The 20,606-nt window shown below is 38.3% G+C and overlaps 1 protein-coding gene across 4 annotated transcripts in view; it reads left to right on the forward strand.

The window, feature by feature from the left end:
* TTC37 (tetratricopeptide repeat domain 37) overlaps positions 1–20,606 on the forward strand; it is a 176,324-nt gene that overhangs the window by 118,562 nt on the left and 37,156 nt on the right. For all 4 annotated transcript variants that reach the window (XM_027545580.1, XM_027545582.1, XM_027545581.1 and 1 more), the window contains 8 exons: positions 1,431–1,505; positions 2,112–2,253; positions 3,940–4,033; positions 8,206–8,283; positions 10,466–10,590; positions 11,720–11,843; positions 15,541–15,759; positions 18,158–18,230. In XM_027545580.1, the coding sequence (XP_027401381.1) occupies positions 1,431–1,505; positions 2,112–2,253; positions 3,940–4,033; positions 8,206–8,283; positions 10,466–10,590; positions 11,720–11,843; positions 15,541–15,759; positions 18,158–18,230 (930 nt within the window). The remainder of the gene's footprint in view (positions 1–1,430; positions 1,506–2,111; positions 2,254–3,939; positions 4,034–8,205; positions 8,284–10,465; positions 10,591–11,719; positions 11,844–15,540; positions 15,760–18,157; positions 18,231–20,606) is intronic.

Genomic DNA, 20,606 nt, shown 5'->3' on the forward strand with positions numbered 1-20,606 from the left:
CTTGATTCATGAACCTAATATTCCAGGTTCCTATGAAATATTGCTCTTTACAGCGTCTGACTTTGCTTCTATCACTAGTCACACCCACAACTGGGTGTTGTTTTTGTTTTGGCTCTGTCTCTTCATTCTTTCTGATTTCTCCACTGATCTCCAGTAGCATATAGGGCACCTACTGAACTGGGGAGTTCATCTTTCAGTGTCCTATCTTTTTGCCTTTTCATACTGTTCATGGGATTCTCAAGGCAAGAATACTGAAGTGATTTTCCATTCCCTTCTCCAGTGGACCACATTTTGTCTGCTTCTGTTAGGTCCATACCATTTCTGCCCTTTATTGTGCCTCATTTTACTAAAACTCAAAACCCAAGGAAGAGCGTGAGGTGAACATTCTGAGTACTTTAACGCATGTATGTCTTTAATTTTATATTCATTCATATCAGTGATTCGTAGTCAGTGATTAGGTATCTTCTGTTGTATTTTGGCTTTTGGGTCTGATTCTAGTTAATTGAATGGGTGAAGCTCCCAGAGTTAGAAAAGGCAAACTCCTGTTCCCATTAGCTGTGGTAGCATTTGAGAACAGTGGCGTTACCACAGTAATCTCTGTGTAAGGTTTTGGGCCCTGGGGGCCCAAGAATTTGCATTTCTAACTACTCCCAAGTGAGGACAATGCTGCTGGTCCAGGGACTTTACTCTGAGTAGCACTGATGGAGGTCAGTAGATCGTAGGTGCTCCTCAGAGTCACTTAAGTATTTTTTTTTTTATCTTTAAATTATTTTTGGCCTTACAAATAATTTGTTTCAGGAGGTAACTAGTAGATTTAATTAAAATGATAATGATAGAGTGAAGCTTAATATTAATTTCTTAATTAGTAGTGCATGATAATGAAAAAAACCCTGCTTTCTTATAAAAGATAGATGAGCTTGAAATTAATTTTAACTATCATAAAGTCTTACTATTTGAAATCCTGAGGCAGTTTTAAAAATAAACATGTTGAGACTCTACCCAGATCTATGGAAGCTAGATTTCTAGGGGTGAGATCTCCTTTTTAAAAAGTTTTCCAGTTGAATCTTAGGTGACCCTGTGATTAACCAAGTACCTGTATGAATTGATGGGCCGGTGCGGGGGCACGCTGGGTAGTGAAGGGAGAAGGTAGCATAGCTTTATCAGGATTCTGAAGAATTTCATGTGGATTATTCCACCAGTGTCTGATTGCAGTGGAGTTCTTCAGGTGTCTGTCAGCTTAAAGGCTCATTTAACAAGTCATTCTGGTCCTCTGAGCCATGGAATATGGTAGTCAAGATTGAAAAAGAAATTAACTTTGCTTTTAAGCACAGTTAGAAAAACCTTTGGTTCCTCCAAAAACTTGCTTATTGTTAGTAGTAGTAGTAGTATTCCTTTTGAACATATTAAGATCCTCTTTTTTCCTTTTATAGGCTCTAATTGCAGAGACAGTTGGAAGTTACGACACCATGGATCTGTTCAGGCACACTACAGAACTCAGTATGCACGTAAGAATTTGAGCTTTCTTCAGAATTCGTTAATGAATAAACTTTTAATTACCCTTGTTGAGAAAACAAATACATGGTGATGTCAGATGCTGATGACAGCAGTTGTTTCTACTCTTTGTTCTTTCTTGAAAAATAGATAAACTCTCATTAAAGAACTTAAAGAGCTGATGAAGAAATGACTTTGGAATCTAATAGATGCAGTAGTCATGCAGAATAGAAACAGATTAAAAAAAAAGTAAACTGAGACAAACACTAGACTTAGTTGACATTTTTAGATTATTTATGAAAGTGTTTAGAAATCTTTTGATTGGTCATTATTTGTTTGACCTAGGGGAATGATGTTGAGAATCATACCAAACCATCAGGACAGTCTCTGTTTTCTCCTCTTTATTTATCCCACTTATTCCTCTACTTAGGTTTGAGGCAAGTGATTTAAATATATTCTTAGTTGTGTTGTATCATAGTGACCTTTTATTTAAAGGCACTTAATAGCTGACTTAGAAGACGAAGATCTGATATTTATTGTATTGAAATACATTGTTTTGTTTCTTAATTTTTCTTGGCAGATTTATTACTCTGTGTCTGCTTATTTGGCTTTTCTTACAGACTGAGGGAGCAATAGGTTATGCGTATTGGGTCTGTACAACGTTGCAAGATAAGAGCAACAGAGACACAGAGCTGTACCGGTATAACATCCTCCAGATGAATGCAATTCCAGCAGCACAAGTGGTCTTGAGTAAATACGTGGGTACGGCACCTGTTATATAGCAAGATATATGAATAATTGTTGAGATAATTTAAAGAATTTAAAGTTAATTCCAAATTAAATATTAGTTCTTAAGACATGAATTTGCCCTTTTCTCCCATGAACAAGTATGAAGAAATCAGGTAAACTGAAAACCAGAAGAGAAATGCAGCATCATTGTAATCTGCAGGCTGGTAATACTCTGCCTGCACTGAGCCTGGGACACTTGAGGATAAGGCGGTCCTTTGTAAATGTCAGCACTTTGAGACATTAACGTGTTATGCAGTGTGCCCAAATGAGTGACTTGAATGAATACCTCCTAGAGCCTTGCTGAGAAAATGTAGGATCAGAGATTTTACTGATAGGTTTCCTTACAGAATGGGAAACATTTGTGAAGGATTTTACATAGAGGTAAACTGATGCTGAAGCTGAAACTCCAAAACTTTGGCCACCTGATGCAAAGAACTGACTCATTTGAAAAGACCCTGATGCTGGGAAAGATTGAAGACGGGTGGAGAAGGGGATGGACAGAGGATGAGATGGTTGGATGGCATCACTGATTCAATGGACATGAGTTTGAGTAAACTCCGGAAGTTGGTGATGGACAGGGAGGCCTGGTGTGCTGCAGTCCATGGAGTCACAGAGTTGGACACGACTGAGTGACTGAACTGAACTGAAACATTTAGCTTTCTGCAAAATTGAAATGCCTAGAACAACGAACTTTCTCTGACAGTTGTACATAGCTAGGTTTTTGAGTCTCTGAGGGAGCTGTGTCATATACTTATTTAGCAAATTCAACTATATGTGCTTGGCCAAAAACTATATTAATTTAGAAGCAGAAAGGTGAGAAAGCGAGGATAAGAAAAATGGAGATAACATCTGTCACTGACTGTTGGCTTCAGTGTGAGTCCAGGGCCTGAATCTCCTCATTCACTTTGACTCAGTTTGGTTACCTTCTCCTTGTGAGATGACTTAAAAATTTTTCAAGAATCACTTTGTGTGATTTTCATCTTATACTGTGAACCTAACTATTACATAAGATGGAATTGTGCTCCACTTTGTTAAACAGCTCAATAAGAGATTTGAAGGCTTGCTTCCCAGCACAAATTAAGTTAAGTAGTTCATAATTCAGGTGCATTTCTTTTTCCTTTGTATATTTCCTTTATAGTTTTATGATGTTTTTTGACATTAGAATTTAAAATACTGCATTTAAAGTGCCCAAATCATCTTCTCTTTCTAGTGCACAACACTGATTGTTGTTTTTTTTTTTGAAAAAAAGTGCATAGAAACTGGAACAGAATCACCAAGATAAATTGTTGCTAAATCTAATCAAGGAAGGTTTATGTGATTAGCCAAAGAACTGAATTTCCTTATAATTTAGATGACTAGTTTTAACATGAACTCTGATTTTAAATTGTTATACCTTTGGGAATAAAAATGTATTTAAACTTTGAAACATGAATAGAAGCCATATGTAACTATAGATATTATTCAATAATTTAAAAGAGTTATAGAATGATTACTGGTATTTTATAGTCAAGATAAACTCAACTTCTATTCTTAGCAATGCGCATGACCTCAGGAAATAATCTACTGTTTAAAGTATCGAAAAACTTGAAAACAAAAGTAATGTTTTTACAAATACAACCATTACGCACATATTGAGAAAAGATGTTTTTGGATTTCCAGAGAGAATTCAGAATTATGCTCCCGCTTTCACAATGTTGGGTTACTTAAATGAACATCTACAGCTGAAGAAGGAAGCAGCAAATGCGTACCACAGGTAAAGGCCCCTTGAATTTAAACGTGGTCCTTCTTGGTCAGTTGGCCAATGGAGCCTCATTTTCTTGAAGAAGGTACAAATAAAATGTTCTGATTCCTTTCCTGACCTTTCATTATTTATTATTACTACATTTTGAAGATGAAAAAATACAGTTCTAAATTTTCAACTGTGTTTTGGTTTCTGTTGCTCAACCTGAGAGAGAGAGAAGAAAAAAAATAAAACCAAACAAAAAACCCTCTCAGATTTGTTTTAGAAAAATCTGTCCATTTATAGTTTGTCTTGCTTTATTAAATACATGGATTTATTCAGATAAGAAGTGAGATTTTAGAAATGAAAAGAAATTATGTGTTTGTTTAAATCATTTTAATGTTGACTACATAGTGTTAATTCATTCAGTAAATATTTGTTGAACTGCTGCTGTGTGTCATGCAGTGTCCTTGGCTGTGGCAATTTAGCAGTGAATTAAAACAAACGTAGGCTCAGTTCTCATGGAGCTCATTTCTGGTGGGGGTGAGGTACATGGTAAGCTAATAGACATCTGTGATGGTAACAGTTGCTAAGAAAGGAAATCAGAGAAGAGTAAAAGGCTAGACAGTGGAGGGGCAGTGGATTTGAGGTGGGTGTAAGAGGTAGGTTTCCTGAGCAGGCAGTTGAGGTCTGGCCTCGTTGAGGGTGGCCATAAGTCATTTGGTCCTCAGGGAGAGAGTATTCCAGGCAGAGGGAACAGCAGGAGCAAGTGTTCTGAAGCAGGAGCGGCCTGGATGTTGGGGAAACCAGGACAGTGTGTGCGAGGGAGACGACCAGCCCGGAGAGTGATGGGAAGTGAAATTAACCTGAGGTTTTCCTTCGCTGCAAATTCACTCATCTGTGAATGAGAAAATCACACTGATCTCATGGGTACTAGATGAAAAGTTAAAAAAAAACCTGAATGCCTAACTTCTGAGGTACATCATTGCCCTAAATCAATAGAAACCTGTCAGATAAAAAATAATCATGGTATCCCAGATGCTTTGCCGTCCTTGTGTGGCTCTCTCTGTAGTTCACAGAAGTGGTCACTAGATGGTACTGAAGGCTGTAATTATTTTGCCAGGTGTGTGCAGGAAGGTGTGTGTGCAGGAAGGTGTGTGTGCGGGGGAGGTGTGTGTGTGGGGAGGTGTGTGTTGAGGGGAGGTGTGTGTGGGGAGGTGTGTGTTGAGGGGAGGTGTGTGTGGGGAGGTGTGTGCGGAGGAGGTGTGTGCAGGAAGGTGTGTGTGCGGGAGGGTGTGTGTGCGGGAGGGTGTGTGTGTGCGGGGGAGGTGTGTGTGTGCGGGGGAGGTATGTGTGTGGGGAGGTGTGTGTGTGGGGAGGTGTGTGTTGAGGGGAGGTGTGTGCAGGGGAGGTGTGTGCGGGGGAGGTGTGTGTGTGGGGAGGTGTGTGTTGAGGGGAGGTGTGTGTTGAGGGGAGGTGTGTGCGGGGGAGGTGTGTGCAGAGGTGGTGTGTGCGGGGAAGGTGTGTGTGGGGGAGGTGTGTGTGTGGGAGGTGTGTGTGTGGGGAGGTGTGTGTTGGGGGGAGGTATGCGTTGAGGGGAGATGTATGTGGGGAGGTGTGTGCGGGGGAGGTGTGTGTGGGGAGGTGTGTGCGGGGGAGGTGTGTGCAGGGGAGGGGAGGTGTGTGTGCGGGGGAGGTGTGTGTGCTTAGAGGTGTGTGTGGGGAAGTGTGTGTGCGGAGAGGTGTGTGTGGGGGGGAGGTTTGTGTGTGGGGGAGGTGTGTGTGGGGAGGTGTGTGTGTGGGGGGGAGGTGTGTGTGTGGGCGGGAGGTGAGTGTTGGGGGGAGGTGTGTGTGTGAGGGGGAGGTGTGTGTGTGTGGGGGAGGTGTGTGTGTGGGCGGGAGGTGAGTGTTGGGGGGAGGTGTGTGTGTGAGGGGGAGGCGTGTGTGTGGGGGGAGGCGTGTGTGTGGGGGAGGCGTGTGTGTGGGGGAGGCGTGTGTGTGTGTGTGTGTGTGTCTGTGTGTGTGTGTGTGTGTGTGTAGGGGGAGGCGTGTGTGTGGGGGAGAGGTGTATGAAAACCCACAATACTATTTCTTTCACCACTGCAGTAAAGTTACCAATAAAGTAACTGTAGAAATTTGATAGAATACAAGGAACAGGATTTTTAAACAGAGAAATATGCAGTGCTATGTCACTTCAGTCGTGTCCAACGCTTTGCCATCCTATGGACCGAAGCCCACCAGGCTCCTCTGTCCATGGGATTGTCCTGGCAAGAATACTGGAGGGGGTTGCCATGCCCTTCTCGAGGGGATTTTCCTGACCCAGGGATGGAACTCACGTCCCATTAGGTCTCCTGCATTGGCAGCCCAGTTCTTTACCACCAGTGCCGCTTGGGATCAGATTAGTCGCTCAGTCGTGTCCCACTCTTTGCGACCCCATGAATCGCAGCACACCAGGCCTCCCTGTCCATCACCAACTCCCAGAGTTCACTGAGACTCACGTCCATTGAGTCAGTGATGCCATCCAGCCGTCTCATCTTCTGTCGTCCCCTTCTCCTCCTGCCCCCAATCCCTCCCAGCATCAGAGTCTTTTCCAATGAGTCGACTCTTCGCATGAGGTGGCCAAAGTACTGGAGTTTCAGCTTTAGCATCATTCCTTCCAAAGAAATCCCAGGGCTGATCTCCTTCAGAATGGACTGGTTGGATCTCCTTGCAGTCCAAGGGACTCTCAAGAGACTTCTCCAACACCACAGTTCAAAAGCATCAATTCTTTGGCGCTCAGCCGCCTGGGAAGCCCCTTGTAAATGGAGGGGTAACCATTCCCTTCTCCAGGGGATCTTCCCGACCCAGGGATCGAACCTGGGTCTCCTGCATTGCAGGTGGATTCTTTACCATCAGAGCCACCAGGGAAACCAAAACAGAGAAACTAGACAGCTTTAGAATGCTTGCTCCTTTTTCTGGTATACGTTTTAATCACAAATATTGCAAGTCTAACATTGGTTATACATTTGGCTAAAATGGCAACTCCACAGTCACCTAGGCTTCCCTGATAGTTCAGTTGGTAAAGAATCCGCCTGCAATGCAGGAGACCCCAGTTAGATTCGTGGGTCAGGAAGATCCACTAGAGAAGGGATAAGCTACCCATTCCAGTATTCATGGGCTTCCCTTGTGGCTCAGTTGGTAAAGAATCCGTCTGCAATGTGGGAGGCCTGGGTTCAACCCCTGGGTTGGGAAGATCCTCTGGAGAAGGGAAAGGCTACCCACTCCTGTATTCTGGCCTGGAGAATTCCATGGACTGTATAGTCCATTGGATCACAAAGAGTGGGACATGACTGAGCGACTTTCACTTCACTTCACAGTCACCTGGATATACACCACTCATTCTTGACTTATACCACTCTTGTTTTCTGCCTTAAACAAGTGTTTGTGACTTGAAATTACAAATTAGGTAATAATATAACTGCAGGTATAGTTTTTACTATGACAGGTAGTTTACTATTACTATGTCTATAATACTGCCTTGTTTTTCATGTAATGTCAAAGGCATTAAAAGCTTTTCTTGGATATTTCTTCCTGGCTAATCTTTAAACAGAAAAACAGAAAAAAAAAAAAGTATTATTAAATATCCAACTCCTTTAGTTGTTGAGACACTTTCCTGCTTGCCCAAAGGAGACTGAGCATGAGAAGGTAAATGGGCTGTCAGCATGTTGTTATATTATTCTAAACCTCTCAGGACTCCTGATGACTCATTCCCTTCTCTGAATTCAGGATTGCCTGAATGTCTTTCTGTACGTAACAGGTAAAGGCACATGAAAGCACTCAATTTCCTAAGTCCCTACCTTGAACTACTAGTATATAAATAATTTTAAGAGTGTACTATGTACATCAAATTTTGTGTACTTCAAATGTGTCAAAACTTTAAAACATTGACACAATTGTTTCCCACATTTGAATTAAATTTTCTGGAATATTTAAAACTCAAGTATGGTAAGTGATTTCACATATCAAGAGGCCATTTCATTATTAACAGTCTAAAATCTATTAAGTGCTTTTGTGGTACCAATTTAATAAAATATAAATAAGCTATTATGGAACTAGTTAAATAATTAAATGAAAACAAAAATCTGTAGATTGTTAAGGAGGAAGAGTGAAAGAATGCTATTGCACGTAGATAATTTTAAATGCTTTGTCCTTTTTTTTTTTTAAAGGGCAATTTTGTTGTTACAGACTGCAGAAGACCGAGATGCTTATTATGTTACAGTAAGAAATTATGGCAGATTGTTATGGTAAGCGTATTTTTCCCCATTGATTTTGTGGATCTGTTAGGTTTTTCTGGTGAAGGCTGTGGAGCTATTGAGTGATGCCCAGTCTCTAAAAGAGTGGGGCGAGTGTGAATGAGCACAGTGATGACATCCGCCCAGGGCACATCATTCCCACCGTCCCAAGCTGTGTTAACAGTTTCCAGTCCCAGCCTCAGTGTCCTTTGGGAGGAGCAGGTTCAGAACTGAGGGATGTGAACTAGATAGAAGAGGCAGTTCCTCTTTCTGATAGCAGAAGCCTAGTTAATTGAAAGTGGATTAGATTTATTCTGATTTGATGTCTGTTCTTAAACTGGGAGTGGGATTAAGGGTCCAGAAACCCTTTTGAGATAGTACACAAAAATTTTTGTCTGTGCATTTTGAGGATGGCGAGGGAGCAATATAATTTTCTTTAGATTCTCAGTGACTTCTGACTTCGAAAAAGACTTTTAAAAAAGGTGGGAAACCAGTTGTTTCAGAGGTTAGAACTAGGTCTGGACGATAGGAGTGTTAAGGGGAGGATGGTTTGGGGCTCAAGTTAAGGAGACTCACCTCAAATTGAGAGCTGCCCCCAAAACTGAATGTTCCTGTTTGAAACACCTTATTTATTAGACCTGTAGTTTGGTATTTTGGTATTAGTACCTACATCTTTTTAAGGAGCTACACAGTAAAAATCAGAGGTAGCCAGTTCTTTTATAACCGTCTAACTGAATCATATCTGGTACCTGTAGATAGAAAATTTTCCCCGTTTTGATTGTTTTTCCTTTTAATTCCTTTCAACTGTGTGTTTAGGAGTTGATAGAACTGTCACTTCCAAGATTTTGTTGTTAGAAGCTGTATGGAACAAAGTATCTGTTTGCTTTACTTAGATGGTTCATATAATGTAACTATTTTAGAGGAAAATTTATACCTCCCATCAAAAATAGGTCCTCTGATTTCTTTTTAACTTGTTTTTATTATGAAATATATTAAACATGCAAAATACAGTAATAGAGTATGGAGCATGATTCGGTGAATAGTTACGCTTCAGATAGCACAGATCTTAAAATTCTGTTGATAGGCTTCAGGTTTCCTTAAAAAGAAAAAAAGTTACAAATAAAGTTGAAGCCCTTGTGTCCTCCAGTCTTTTCTCTATAAAAGTAATCAAATGTTTGAAGATGGTGTTCATTAAAAAAATATTTTTAAAATACATGTGTGTATCCATAAACACCTAAGGTAGTTCGCTTCCCTTCATTAAATATTTGTCAAAATTTGCGTTTGATTTTTAAATTCTTTTACCTTCATAAAATTAACTTTAGAAGCAAATATTGCCCATATTTTTAGCTCCCAGCCACTCTTCCAAGATTAAAAAGATTTCCAAAAACACATTAAAAATAGAAGCAAGCTCCTGAATATAGTGACACGTACCAGAAATAAGAGTCTCAAAGGTACAGTGTGTCTATTCCAGGTGGTGGCAACATCTCTTTATTTTTAAAGAAACAAAAGGTTTTTTTGTTGTTGTTGTTATTAAAAGGCATTCTACTTTAGTATTATATGTTGCAGTTTTTACTTTAATTCATATTAAATACAGAGAAGATAATGTTTGATTTTGTCTGTGGAATTTTAGTATATCTATATGCACTTCAAAAAAAATGGATGTGCAGTTTACACAAAGGCTGGGCTTGATTATGACTTACTAAGCTTCTCAAAGATGCTAAACCCATGGTCACAGGGTAATTTTTAGCTAATGTATTAAGCTTAAAAATTATTGTGAAGGTCAACTGGAAATTATTTTTATAACTTATGAGTTTAATTCAAGTTTATTTTTAAAAAAAAAGACCAGTTTATTTTTTTTTTCTTTTTTTTTTAAATTTTATTTTATTTTTAAACTTTACATAATTGTATTAGTTTTGCAGTTTATTAAAAAAAAAAAGACAGTTCAGCAGAGCTGTTCATTTTCACATATAATTTAAAAGAAGCAAAGTGTGAAGTTAAATCCCTCTGGTATATCCTATTTGAAATAAGTGATATGCCTTCTATTTTAATATAAGTCTTTTCTGCAGCTTTAACACTGAGAGATGAAGTACGTTAAGTTGTTAAAAGAACCTTAGTATAATTATATTTCTGTATTTTGACGATATAAGCCAAAATGATTTTTAATATTAAAAGTAAGTTATGTTTTGCTTCTTAGTTCCATTGGTGAATATGATAAAGCTATCCAGGCTTTTAAGTCAACACCCCTTGAGGAGTTAGAAGACATCATAGGTTTCGCATTAGCTTTATTTATGAAGGGTCTGTATAAGGAGAGCAGCAAAGGTAAGTATGTTGTGTAAAGCTTAAGGATACATCCTACTTTTCCAGAGCTGAGAATTTCAATCATAATGAGCTTATACATAGAAAGGTATAATTCTAAGATGTTGGTTGGGATTGTAGTGTTTATTAAAAATCTGACAAGAGATATGATAATAGGTACTTTTTATCTGTTCCTTCATTTAGTACATGATGATGAATAGTTCTTTTAGCAGTGTTATGAACTGAATGTTACCTTTATTATTTAGATGAGGAAACTGAGACCCAAGATCACAAATGGCCTTCCCTGATAGCTCAGTTGGTAAAGAATCCACCTGCAATGCAGGAGACCCTGATTCAATTCCTGGGTCAGGAAGATCCCCTGAAGTAGGGATAGGCTACCCACTCCAGTTTTCTTGGGCTTCACTGGTGGCTCAACTAGTAAAGAATCCGCCTACAATACAGGAGACCTGGGTTCGATTCCTGGGTTGGGAAGATCCCCTGGAGAAGGGAAAGGCTCCCCACTCCAGTATTCTGGCCTGGAGAATTCCGTGGACTATACAGTCCATGGGATTGCAAAGAGTTGGACACAGCTATACACTACACTATACACACGACTTTCACTTTCACTGAAAGCAAGTATTTACTACTCCACAGTGTTTCCGGGTACTTTTCTGGTAAACAAAGACCTCAGACATTGTTTGTGATAATATATTAATATTTTGGTTTCTCCAAAAATGCTTTTGAGTGCATTTCCCCGTGTATGGGCCCAGCCTATGTGTGTGTGCAGCTCATTGTAAGAACTGCTTAATGGAGTTGCTTGTTTCTTCATGGAAATTTGGGTGAAAGCTCAATGACTGTAGGCCTCCACTTCTTTTGAAGATAGTGACTCAGACTTGCCTATAGATTCCCAAGATGAGAATTGAGGAATATCACATGATAATCTTAATGATATTCCAGAATCACCTTGGAACAGTTAAACCAAGTTAGATTATTACAAAATTTTATTCCATTCACTTGAGATCAAGGACATAATAAGATATAATTTTAGTTAGACCGTTTTAAAAAATAGGATTAGGAAAGGAAAAATCCCATTATTTGTCATTCAGGATTGCTTTTATATTGTTTTGTTTTTGTTTCCAATTCTGTGTAACAGCGTATGAGAGAGCCTTGACTATTGTTGAATCGGAGCAAGACAAAGCTCATATCTTGACAGCTCTAGCAATAGCGGAGTATAAACAAGGAAAAACGGACGTAGCCAAGACATTGCTATTCAAATGGTATGTATAGTCGACATCAACACTCAAATGACCAGATACTTAAAAATATTGGGTTAAAATTGGAAGCAACGTAAAATGAATTTCTTAATGTTTTAGGAACTTTTTGGTGAACAGAAGGGATCAGACCCACCTGGTTAGCTAGAGATCATGGCTTCATTCAGTTCTTCAAAACCATCCTGTAGTCTGTGTGTATTATTTATTTTTTTAAAACAGTAATTGATCAGCTGTTCTCTTGCTGCTGCTGCTAAGTCGCTTCAGTCGTGTCTGATGCTGTGCGACCCCAGAGACGGCAGCCCACCAGGCTCCCCCGTCCCTGGGATTGTCCAGGCAAGAACACTGGAGGGGGTTGCCATTTCCTTCTCCAATGCATGAAACTGAAAAGTGAAAGTGAAGTCGCGCAGTCATGCCGACTCTTAGCGACCCCATGGACTGCAGCCTACCAGGCTCCTCCGTCCATGGGATTTTCCAGGCAAGAGTACTGGAGTGGGATGCCATTACCTTCTCCAAGCTGTTCTCTTAGGATTATAAAATTTTAATGAAGGCAGTCATAACTGGCTTGTTTTCAGCCCAGTGGGTTTCCAAAGAGATTGTGTTTCCTCTTCCCTTTTCAGGTTAACCTGATAAAGTTAATTTAAAGTTGCGTCTAAAGAAAGTATATATACCAGTATAACTTGTAACTATTTCTGTATTTTGGAGATAATTTAATAAAATAGTAGTCTCTGATATATGTGGTTTATAAGGTACTTTTTGACTTTTTGAAAATTTTTTTGAGAAAGTTGACCTTAATCTTTAAAAAGCAGTAGATAATTAATGTATGCTATTGGCCAGTGGTTATCAGTGAGTGCTCTATTGACATTTTTAGTACAGATTTTTAGTACAGATCTTCATAATACAGAAATTTTCCACCCCTTGTAGGAAGATCACATCTCTGTTTCCCATCACACTAATTGCTTTCTTCATTCATTGTGAAAACCAAAAAAGTGCCTTCATGAGTCTCCAAATTATGCTCCCCTACAAAGATAGGGGGAAATGATTATTAGATGGTAACTAGGTCAAGATGACTTCTTATAGGATAAGGTTTGTTTTTGTTTATTCATTGTGATACTTTTGTCTCATCCTGATTAAAGTAATTTTCCTGTATAATAAGTGAGCAATTCATTCTCCTTCTCTTAGCTATTTTGAGAAAACCAGTCAGAATTTAAAAAATCTTGTCACTTTACATGGATACACTCATGTTCAGAAGACCCAAATTTTTAAATAGCTTGGGAAAAAGAATTGTGTGTGTACTAAGTTGCTTCAGTCATGCCCAGCTCTTCAGACCCCATGGATTGTAGCTTTGCAGGCTCCTCTGTCCGTGGGATTCTCCAGGCAAGAATACTGTAGTGGGTTGCCATGCCTTCCTCCAGGGGATCTTCATGACCCAGGGATTAAATCTGCATCTCTTATGTCTCCTGTGTTAGGAAACGTGTTCTTTACCACTGATGCCACCTGGGAAGCCCCCAAAAGAATCATAGATGCTAATATATTGCTGTAAATTATCAAGAGCAAAAGTAACCCCAAATTAGATATGATTACATTAATCTTGGGCTTCCCTGGTGGCTCAGTTGGTAAAGAATCCACCTGCAATGCGAAAGACCTGGGTTCAAACCCTGGATTAAGAAGATCCCCTGGAGAAGGGAATGGCTACCCATTCCAGTATTTTGGCCTGGTGAATTCCATGGACTTTATAGTCCATGGGGTCACAAAGAGCTGGACATGACTTACTGACTTTCACTCAGATTAATATTGGGTTACTATTTAAAACAGTAACAAAAACAATTTTGAACATTGAAGGAAGTAGAGAAAAATAATAGAATATTATTCTTTTCTCATTCTCTTGTGAGGGAAGGCCTTTACCTCCTTTTTCGTGTGTTACTGAATCCTCGACTAAGTAGTTTATATGATCTGTGTTTCTTTCTTTTTAGTTCTCTGTGTGTCATCTTTCAAACTGCTCCCTTTCCTGCCCCTTGGATTCTGTTCTCTGACTGACATTCTGTGAAAAATTAAGATTCCAGTTCTTTATTGATCTTGTTTGGCATTCATATCTTGGGAACTAAGCAGTGTCCTAGGTGCTTAAGGGGAATAGGCATAAATTCAATATATAAGGGGAAAAAATCCGATTACCAGCATCATAGAATTTGTGATATAAATAATTACATGTAAAATCCATAGCACGTGGTACAGGACAGCTTGCAGGTCTGTGCATTCAGCACATGTGAGCCTAATGGGATGTGGTCATTCCAGTAATAATGTAGATTTTGTATTAGAGTAGTAAGGGGTTTTCCCTTTTGAACCAAGACACAGATTAGAATGTCTTCTTTTGTTGTTAGTTGTTGTTCAGTCGCCTGGTTGAGTCTAGCTCTTTGCAATCCCATGGACTGCAGCATACCAGTCCTCTCTGTCCCTCACCATCTTCCGGAGTTTGCCCACGTTCATGCCCATTGCATCAGTGATGCCATCCAACCATCTCATCCTCTGTTGCCCCCTTCTCCTCCCACCTTCAATCTTCCCCAGCATCAGGGTCTTTTCCAATGAGTCAGCTCTTTGCATCAGGTGGCCAAAGTATTGGAGCTTCAGCTTCAGCATCAGTCCTTCCAACGAATATTCAGGACTGATTTCCTTTAAGATTGACTGGTTTGATCTCCTTGTTGTCCAACTTACAGTTTGGGTTATTTGTATTGATGGAAATGACTTACTAAATGATACCATTCCATATTCGGATGCTTCCATTAACCTTTATGGTAAAAAGAGTTCCTGTGGATTCTTTTAAGTTTAATCCAGAGCTGCCCGTGAAAATTCATGATTTTGTACCTATTTTTCAAAGTCAGATTCTAAACAATTTATCCTCCCACCCCAACAATAGAAAGGCATAGTGGTAGGTGTGTGATATTTTGTAATGTTGTAAGTATTTCTATTATATTTTAATGAATTTTAACAGATTTTTAAAAATTCCTTTGTTTTGTTACAGTACACATTCATAATTATTATTAGAAGTTCTATTAAGTTTGTAAAGAGCTTGTTTTCTTCATTTAAATTAATAAGGATTCCTAACATTAGTGACTTTTACCTCCATAAAATTTCACAGTTGAAGAAGGAAAAGAAAAATTGGATGCTTACATACAAAATTTAAATTCTCCTTCAATTATAAATATGCTCGCTTGGAATATGGTGGATATAGGTTGTATTTGTACTTACATATACTAGCTCTGGTTTCAAATACCACAGAGCAGCAAGACAGACTGTTTTTGCAAATGATAAAAATCAGATCTTAGATTAAGGATTTTTCTTTATTATTCATACCTTTTAGGATTTTACTAAAATCAAAAGATTTTAGCAAATTATTTTAATTATTTACCTAGAACTGTGAGACCCAAAGAGACTGTGCTGTGTATTTGTTTCTAAATGTAAATAAAATGACCAGAAAAGAAATTTGGCTACTGATGCTCTATAAAGGCCCTTGGTACCTTCTAACTGCTTTAGAAATTCAGGGAAGTTATGGTTCCTAGAAACCATGGAACTTAGTTTTATATTTATCATAGAGCTGGACCGTAGTTTGGTGAATCTATAAGTACACTGTTTTTTTCAGCTGTTCAGTGTGTTCTAATAGCTACATAGTATTGTACTCATGGCTAATAGGCAATTAAAAATATATTTACAGCTCTATCTTAAAGGAACCAACAACGGAAAGCCTTCAAGCCCTGTGTGCTCTCGGATTGGCAATGCAGGATGCTACACTGTCAAAGGCTGCCCTTAATGAGTTACTGAAGCACAGCAAACCGAACAGTGACTATCAGAGGAGCCTTCTTACGTCAGCCATCTGTGCCCTGCAAGGCCGCAGCGTGGCAGTGCAGAGACAAGCGTCCAAAGCTGTTCACAGGTAAAGTCTGCACTTGTGAACTTGCTGTCCCGTTGTCCTTGATGAGATTGTCTTTGCTGTTTAGACCTTACTAAGATTATTTGCGTGCGTGCTAAGTCACTTCAGTCGTGTCTGACTCTTTGCGATCCCATGGACTGTAGCCCACCAGGCTCCTCTGTCCATGGGATTCTCTGGGCAAGAATACTGGAGTGGGTTGCCATGCCCTCCTCTGGGGGATCTTCCCAATTAAGATTATACAACAAGGTAATTGAGTATATTTGGAAACCAGGTTGTGGTTTTATGAAACTGTATATTGGACCAGGTAATTGACAGTTTTTTCATGTCTAGTGATTTAAATACAAAATTCGGTTGATAAAGAACAGAAAATTTTCCTTTATTCAGATTAAGGCCCAAATCTTTTTTTGTATGAAAATCCTTACAAACTCTCAAGTTGGTGATATTGTCCGTTTGTTATTTGATACTGTTCAGTTTAATGGTTTTAGGAATTTTTTGGCCACTCAGCATTCATTAATATATTGAAAATTTGGAAAATAGAAAGCTTTTATCATTAGTCATAGTGGTTATTTGTTTTATTTTCAACAGAAAAGTGTTATATCTGTAGTTTATTTTCCTTCCATAATTCTGATCTCTGTTTTCTTTGAATGTGACATATTAAATTTCTTTAACCTTTCCTGATTAGATCTCATGGCTCTGTATTCATCACATTGCTGATTTTTCTTTCTTATTTTAATAAAGAGGTAAAATATTCTTTCTAAAAATTCACACACTTCCAACCACATGTGGACAATTAATTTGAACTTGTTTTAGATGTTTAAAAGATATTTATTTTTCTGGAATTGAGCTGCAGGAGTTGCTTGTATATTTTTGAGATTAGTTGTTTGTCAGTTGTTTCATTTGCTATTATTTTCTCCCATTCTGAAGGCTGTCTTTTCACCTTGCTTATAGTTTCTTTTGTTGTGCAGAAGCTTTTGGTTTTAATTAGATCCCATTTTTTATTTTTGCTTTTATTTCCAATATTCTGGGAGGTGCGTCATAGAGGATCCTGCTGTGATTTATGTTGGAGAGTGTTTTGCCTGTGTTCTCCTCTAAGAGTTTTATAGTTTCTGGTCTTATGTTTAGATCTTTAATCCATGAGTTTATTTTTCTGTATGGTGTTAGAAAGTGTTCCAGTTTCATTCTTTTACAAGTGGCTGACCAGTTTTCCCAGCACCACTTGTTAAAGAGATTCTCTTTTCTCCATTGTATATTCTTGCCTCCTTTGTCAAAGATAAGGTGTCCACAGGTGCATGGGTTTATCTCTGGACTTTCTATTTTGTAATAAACGATCCAATCAAAAAATGGGCCAAAGAACTAAATAGACATTTTTCCAAAGAAGACATACAGATGGCTAACAAACACATGAAAAGATGCTCAAAATCACTCATTATCAGAGAAATGCAAATCAAAACCACAATGAGGTACCATTTCACGCCAGTCAGAATGGCTGCGATCCAAAAGTCTACAAGCAATAAATGCTGGAGAAGATGTGGAGAAAAGGGAACGCTCTTACACTGTTGGTGGAAATGCAAGCTAGTACAGCCACTATGGAGAACAGTGTGGAGATTCCTTAAAAAACTGGAAATAGAACTGCCATACGACCCAGCAATCCCACTGCTGGGCATACACACTGAGGAAACCAGAATTGAAAGAGACATGTGTACCCCAATGTTCATCGCAGCACTGTTTATAATAGCCAGGATATGGAAGCAACCTAGATGTCCATCAGATGAATGGATAAGAAAGCTGTGGTACATATACACAATGGAGTATTAATCAGCCATTAAAAAGAATACATTTAAATCAGTTCTAATGGGGTGGATGAAACTGAAGCCAATTATACACAGTGAAGTAAGCCAGAAAGAAAAACACCAATACAGTATGCTAACACATATATATGGAATTTAGAAAGATGGTAATGATAGCCCTGTATGTGAGACAGCAAAAGAGACACAGATGTATAGAACAGTCTTTTGGACTCTGTTGGGTGGGGGATGATTTGGGAGAATGGCATTGAAACATGTATAATATCATATAAGAAACGAATCGCCAGTCCAGGTTTGATGCAGGATACAGGATGCTTGGGGCTGGTGCACTGGGATGACCCAGAGGGATGGTATGGGGAAGGAGGTGGGAGGGGAGTTCAGGATTGGGAACACGTGTACACCCGTGGCAGATTCATGTTGATGTATGGCAAAACCAATACAATATTGTAAACTAATTAGCCTCTAATTAAAATAAATTAAAAAAAAGATTTTTAACTTAGGTACTAAATAAATTGTTGATTTTTTTGTGTGTGTGTACTTTTTGTGGTTAAAGTAACTCCCATCTCTAAGCCCTCTGCTTTTGATGATTGTTGCAGTAACCCAGCTGATCCTGCTCTTTGGTCCCTGTTGTCCCGAGTGGTTGCCCAGTATACTCAACGAAATGCAAAGGTGAGTAACGTTCTAACTTCTGACCAAAGGTAAAGTAGCTTAGTTTGTAATATGTAATTTTAAAGTATTGCTGTTATCATTCTGGAAAATAATTAATATAGCGAGGGAGTTCTGTTATTTAATGAAGTTGTTTATTAGTTATTCAGCAAGTAGTACACTGAGTTTCTTCCATGTACTGTTGTGCTGCTGGGGTGTTATGGAATATACAAAGAAGGAGGTGGGCTTTTTTGAACATACATAGATTAAGTTGGGCTTTCCTGGTGGTTCAGACAGTAAAGAATCCGCCTGTAATGCAGGAGACCTAGGTTGAGAAGATCCCCTGGAGGAGGGCATGGCAACCCACTCCAGTATTCTTGCCTGGAGAATCCCAATGGACTGAGGAGCCTGGTGGGCTACAGTCCATGGTGTCTTGAAGCATTGGACACAACTTATCGACTAAGCACAGCTCATAGTTCAGAAGCATTGCTATTGTGTTTCAGAATACCCCCAAATAATTTTATTTAAGTTTCTTAAAGATAAGAAAATAACAACTAGAACAGTGCTTATGTCTAAAAATATAAGGCTAAATATGAAGTCATTGATGTTCCATAAAATGGATTTTCACTGTTGTTAGTTCTTAAGAGCAAGGTATTTTCAGGAGTCAGTAAAGTATTTTGTTAATTTCTATAGTTAATATGGCCTTTTATACTTTACACTAGTTAGTAAACATAATACTAGTAACTACTATGTTTTGAACACTTACTACATCTAGTAATGCCAATATCTGAAGTCTAGTACATCTGTTTTTGTTTGTTATTTCTGTTGGTTTCATACTGGCCTTGTTTGTTGATTGACTGTGTAAACTTGAAGATTATTTGTGGAAATAATTTAAGGCCTACCTAGTATTAAGGTACGCTTCTGTAGAAAGAAGTTGTACTTTTTAATGCCAGTACTTCGGAGCTGCACCAATCTGGAACCACCTTAAAGAAGGTTTATAGCTTGAGCTTTCTGGACCATACAGGCTACTGTGTGCCTGGGTTTTCAGAGTCATTTGAATCCTGGTCTAGTTCTGATTCACCTTAAATCTGAGTGCATAGCCCCTTGGCCAGGAGTGGGGGAATCTCAGCTTATTTTGATGCAGGTTTCCTATATACTTGCTCCTTGTGTGAATCCTAGGCTCTAATTTCTCACCTATAAGTCCTTCAAACTGAAAATTAAAATTGTTTAGGAACTGCAAACTGACTTCCTTCACTTATACCTCTGTGGATTTCAGTTTTCCCTTTTAGTTTTGGCTTGAAAAGTCCTAAATATCTTGTCAGCTAGCCAGTGCTTTTAAGAATACATGCTTCTTATATTTTATCCCAGTGCTTATTAAACTTTAATATGGAATGAAATTACCCCATAATTTTGTTTAAACCTAATTCAGTAGATGCGGGGTGGGGCCTGATATTCTGCATTTCTGACAGCCTCCCAGACAATGTCAGTTCTGCCGGTGGTATACAGGTCACACTTTGAGTAGCAAAGTTTTATCCTACAGTTTGTTATTTTCAGTGAATGTTTTGTTCCAAGAACCTGAAAGACCATCATTATTAGACTCTGGAATGAAGCATTTATATGCCAACTACTGTGCTTGGCATTTTTATCTGTCTTGTCATTTAATCTCAAAAGCATTATGAAGTAGCTGGAATTAAGTTCATTTTGTAGAGGAGGGTCCTTGAGACATAAAGATTCAATAACTTGAGCAAAATCACAGTTAGTAGTTGTGGTGATGAATCATTTCAGACTTTACTCGTGAACCTTCTTTTTTTAAATTCATCTTCTATTTGTTTTATATTGACATGTTTTTTAAAATATCTGTGATACACTTATTTTAAATAAGTGTAAAATTTTTAAGTTTAAATTTAAATTAAGTGTAAATTTATTAAGTTTAAAAATAAACTTTTAAATATTTAAAAAAATATTTGTGATACACTTAATGATGTAAAATGAAGTATACATTAGAAGTATACTTCTAATTTAAAATGAGATCATTCTTACAACTTACTTTATCAGGTGAAACATCTAATTGAATTTTTAAAAATTAAGAATTTCAAGCCAACTTTATGAAACCTAGGATGCTGCATAGATTTTCCTTATTTTTAGTATTGAGTAGATTATTGAGGCAGTGATGAGTTTCACGATGCTCTGAACTTTACCTATTTTGCTAGGGTCTATAGATGTTTTAAAAATACTGTGTTTTCTTGGAGTGAAGTTATATTAGTTTATCTTAAAATAAATTTTGTGGAATCTCCACTGAGTCTTTGTTTCACAATCTTGTATATTGTTAGAAAATTGTATGTTTGTTTGTTACCACTGTGAAATCATGTAATTCTTGGACCTTTAATGAAAATTGTAAAA

The sequence above is a fragment of the Bos indicus x Bos taurus genome, chromosome 7 (genome assembly GCF_003369695.1).
Source record: "Bos indicus x Bos taurus breed Angus x Brahman F1 hybrid chromosome 7, Bos_hybrid_MaternalHap_v2.0, whole genome shotgun sequence".
NCBI classification, from domain to species: domain Eukaryota; kingdom Metazoa; phylum Chordata; class Mammalia; order Artiodactyla; family Bovidae; genus Bos; species Bos indicus x Bos taurus.